The sequence below is a fragment of the Buceros rhinoceros genome, unplaced genomic scaffold (genome assembly GCF_000710305.1).
Source record: "Buceros rhinoceros silvestris isolate BGI_N320 unplaced genomic scaffold, ASM71030v1 scaffold9250, whole genome shotgun sequence".
NCBI lineage: Eukaryota > Metazoa > Chordata > Aves > Bucerotiformes > Bucerotidae > Buceros > Buceros rhinoceros.
In genome coordinates this window covers 996-5,466 of record NW_010387865.1, presented here as the reverse complement: position 1 = coordinate 5,466, position 4,471 = coordinate 996, and the positions used below count along the sequence as shown (strand labels likewise).

The 4,471-nt window shown below is 43.0% G+C and overlaps 1 protein-coding gene across 1 annotated transcript in view; it reads right to left on the bottom strand.

Annotated features, from left to right (window-relative positions):
* DDX31 (DEAD (Asp-Glu-Ala-Asp) box polypeptide 31) overlaps nt 1-4,022 on the bottom strand; it is a gene marked incomplete at its 5' end in the record, with an annotated part of 46,119 nt that extends 42,097 nt beyond the window's left edge. Inside the window, 6 exons of the mRNA XM_010137504.1 lie at nt 1,050-1,094; nt 1,819-1,883; nt 2,504-2,574; nt 3,016-3,059; nt 3,521-3,596; nt 3,769-4,022. Of these exons, the coding sequence (XP_010135806.1) occupies nt 1,050-1,094; nt 1,819-1,883; nt 2,504-2,574; nt 3,016-3,059; nt 3,521-3,596; nt 3,769-4,022 (555 nt within the window). The remainder of the gene's footprint in view (nt 1-1,049; nt 1,095-1,818; nt 1,884-2,503; nt 2,575-3,015; nt 3,060-3,520; nt 3,597-3,768) is intronic.
* Nucleotides 4,023-4,471: the final 449 nt, after the last annotated feature.

Below are 4,471 nucleotides of genomic sequence, written 5' to 3'. Positions count from 1 at the left end.
AGGAAGCGTTAAGCTGTTTGGCTTCACCTATTGATGGCCATTTATGCTGTGGCCATGAAGACAACTGAGAAAGGAATGGTGTCACCCTGACCCATTCAAGGAATGAGAATGTGAGCAAGGCTTAGTTACGGGAGCATAACTATTTTAAATGCTCTGACTACTACACTATTATTTGCCAAGCTCTCAAGAAAGGCCATTGCTTTTAATAAAAAGTAAAAGTAATACCAGCTGTAATTATCTTCACAAGTACTCTCAACAGCAGCCCTTTAAACAGCTTATAGTTTCCTCCATGCTTAGTATTCACCCAGCATCCTAGAGAGGCAGTAAGTTTGCTGCTGTAAAAATTTAAATAGCTTCAGAGCTTCCTCCTTTCACGGAACCGAGCTGAGATATTGAGATATTGCACTGCAGGTTGCATAAAATATTCTGCCCCAAACTAGATACCTATAATCAATTCTCCACAGGGAAGTTATTATCATTTGACGTACAAAAAAAAAAAAAAAAAAAAAAAAAAAGAGTTGTACTCTCTGTCAAGGTCTTTTGCGTTGATCCACTCTGAAACTGTCTTTGCAATTGGAAAATAATATAAATCAAATAGAAGACAGCTCAGTGGAGAACCGAACCCTTGGAAGCCTCATCTTCAGCATTCGCTTATGGACTTGAAAAAAGGGCTTTAAAAATGAAACGTCTGTATAAAGCTACACATTTGCAAAGCTCATTTCACTGGTTTTACTTACTCCCCCCTGTGTGAGCTAGGCAAGCTTCTCCCTCCCACGCACCGAGCTAGAGAGTTACTCCATCCTCCACAACTATTTCCAGCTGCATGAGGACAACTCAGAGGTTCCTTCTTTCTTACTTTGGATCGACACTGGACAAAAACACCAACACGCACCCAGAGAGCAAACACTTTCTGTGAGGGCAAGTTCTGAGCACAAGGACGGACAATGTTTTCCAAGACAGTCCCTGGTGAACCCACATCTACACACTAAAAATCAGTGTTCAAATACTCAGATCCAGACAGAATCAGAACGGAAAAAAAGGCCACCTACCTCTCTGGTTGGGACTAATATGAGTGCATAAGGCCCATCGCTGCGCTGCAAACAGAGAAGACAAGAGGTACACTAAGAATGCAGTGATACACAGAGCACTGCCACACCTAACTGCTACGAGCCAACAAAGTCAGTTTTGAAGGGTTTTAGGACAGCTTTGTACACAACAGCCTGAGGTATTCCCCCCTCCCAGCTTTTAAAAAAAAAATCAAGTCTTCTGAATACCCACACTGCCTTGCCTTCTCTTCCCTCCTTGGAAGCCTTCTCACAGTCACATCTGATATTTGATCCACGCACATATTGTTTCACTCTTGTATTTCTGAGCTGCAGAAATACTCTTGTGTTTGAGGCACAGCAACAATCTGTAGGTAGTAGCTGCAGAAAGTAACAACCCAAGATGGGTTGGAAACATCCCAACCCATAAGGAAAGCCAGGATGATCTCCTTCCATAAAACAGACGAGAGATAACAGAGCTGAAGCAGTATTTTCTGGTCAACCAGATGATCCAAACCCTGCCTTCTCCAAACTTGACAATTTAGCCCAGTTACCATCTAATCCACTGCATGAAGTAATGGGGAACATGTAACGTGGTTCTGCTGTCACCTGTATCCCAGCGGGAAGGAGGATCACATAAGCCATATGCACAAATAAAGGGGAAGAGAAACTGTGTGACCTTTGTATTAAGAGACAGTGATGACTATAAGAGCTGGATTTTATTGTTATTAATCTTACTGTCAAAAGTAAATATATTCAGTTCTGTTGCACCTACCTGTATCTTGGATTCCATTCCTTGCAAAGACTGTACAAGTGGAATCCCATAGGCAAGAGTTTTACCTTTTTAAAAAGGAAAAAATTTGAAGAGTTCCCATAAAAAAAAAAAAAAATCAGCAATGACAGTATTCCAGTAAATTAAAATACCATTTGTCCTACCATTCCTAAACCGAGGCTGCAGTCCGGAAAAGTTTTAATTAAGCAGACAGTTTCCAGAATGGAAGATTGACAGGCAATTCACCAAAGGGTAAAAAAAAAAAGTAAAAAAGTAAAAGTAAAAAAGAGAGAGGTGGTGGTATCCCCAGTAAGATATATCTAAATAAATGTCCCCCCCACCCAAGGGAAATGAGACACCCAGACACAGGTTGCTGTAGATGAAGCATGTAAGTTTGTAAGGACGGGGTGTACGCTGCTCAGCTCTGTTAGCCTCGTGGATCTGCAGCCCCAGCACGAGCCTTGGAACAGGCCCGTGGCGATGGCTGGCAGCTGCACGTCAACATTCAGTCCCACCACTGTGTTGTGACAGAAGCCCGCACAGCATCTGTCTGTGTCACGGCAGTCCCACACCAGGCTTCCCAGCCTGTCACTTTTACGAGCTGTATGAGGAACATGAGGGTTTGGGTCTGTATTTGGGACCCAGTGTAACATACCCTATGGAAGGAGGATGACAATTAAATACTGACCTGAACCAGTCTGAGATCGCACTAGAGCATCTCGGCCTTGCAGGAGCACGGGAATTGTTTGCTTCTGAACACTGCGTAACAAACAAAACCAGTCAGGAAATACCACTGACACACAGGACAGAATCCTAAGGTTTTAGCATACAGTGCCCATTTCAAAACTACCCCACATTCCACAATTCATCTCTGCTGTGTAGCTACACCAGTAGAGGCAACTTCTACAGAAAGCCACTAGATAGGCATCAGATGTGATAAACTGGAAAAAGATGGTTTTATGATTCAAGTACCAAATTAGAAGGCAGGACCCCAAGGTTCCACCTTAGCTGTGACTGACCTGCCAGGTAACTTACAGGTTATTTCTCATTCCAGATTTTCAAAGCAACAAACCCGATGGCAAACGGGACAACTTAACAAGTACCATGGTCTTCACAGAGCAATTACAGGTAATGAAACAATTACAAATGATTGGTTTTAAGGGGCAGTGAACTGCAAAGTTTTTACAGGAATCTGCTTACCTGGTCATGCTACTTATGTTTAGGACGGTGTTTATTGTGGAGACCTAGAGAGAGAGCAAAGAGCAGTAAACAGGTTCCATTGTCAAACTGTTCCCTTTGTTTACTTTTTGTAATACAAGATAGAGCAAAAAGCAGAAGATTAATGCTAATTCTCTACACTTCTGGTCCAGGGCAACTGGATGTAAATATTCTCACATCTCCAAAATATTTCATAGTTAATCAAAATTATACTATTGCTGGTACATCATGAAATACCAGATTTGATAAAATAGTGCCCTCCCAAACAGTTTTCTGTGGTTTTTGGAATTACAGCTGCTAACAGTGAAGGGTGCTGGGACAGTGTTCGGACACTAGCCAGCACCCTGAGCTAAGAGACTGTAACAAAATCAGGCAAAGCACTGGCAAGCCTGTCCAAGGTGCCATGGAAGGAGCATCTCTTGGCTCCCTAACCTGCCCCCCACCCGAAAAAGTGTGTTTGAAGGCACACAGCCTTCCTGCCACTCACCAGGTGTGGATGAAGGTCCAACTGGCTGAAAGAATCTGTAGTGAAAACATTTTCTCGCACCTGCTGCACTGCTTTTCTGTTTGGGAGAAACGAACAAAGACGAAGCACTTGGTGTGGTTAAAAACTATAGGATGGTATTCCAGGTAAACAGCAATGAAACGATGCGTGCCAAGCAACTGCTCTGCCCAAGCAAGGGCAAGATTCAAGGCACTGGAAGGGTTTGTTTTCTTCCCATTTGTCTAAAATACCTGCGAATTTCTGGGATATCAGGGTTGTTTCTAAACAGGCTGGACGTCTTAATGAAAGGTTTGCTCCTCTGGCTTTCATTTCGGTTGTCAGCCAACCGCTTCTTTGGAAGAGACTTTTGTGATGAAGCTCCCTTCTCCCTGACATCAGCTTCTGTAGCAGCTTTCTTGAAGGTGTTTATCGATGGCTTACATTTTCGTTTCAAAGGTGGGTTTCCATGTGGAGACTGGAGCTTTCTTTTCAGAGCACCAGACTGCTTTAATGTTAACAAACCAACCAAACAGCAGAATTCGTTAGTGACTGGGAACTAACAACATGATATCATGTAGAACACAAACGTCAGAGATAGGGCCCCTGTTTTTGGAATCCCCTACCCCATGACGAAGAAAACTAAGTCTGATTTTTTCAGCTCAACAGTTCCTGTTCCATCAGATTCACCACCACGCCCGAGACCTCTGAACACCATTGAAATGCAGAGAGAAATCTAAAGCCATATATAATCCTCATCTCTAAGAGATTTCATCTCAGTTTTCCAGTAACTGAGCACAACGTGCTTCAAAAATCTCTCTGAAAAGCTCTGTAAGTCTCCTGATTAAAGTCGTCCCTGTGCACGGCATGGCCTGTACTTCACTCCAACTTATGCTTCTGCCAGCTTTCACTTCTCCTGAGCTCTTCGTTTCTTCTTCTGCAGCAATCAGTTTATTT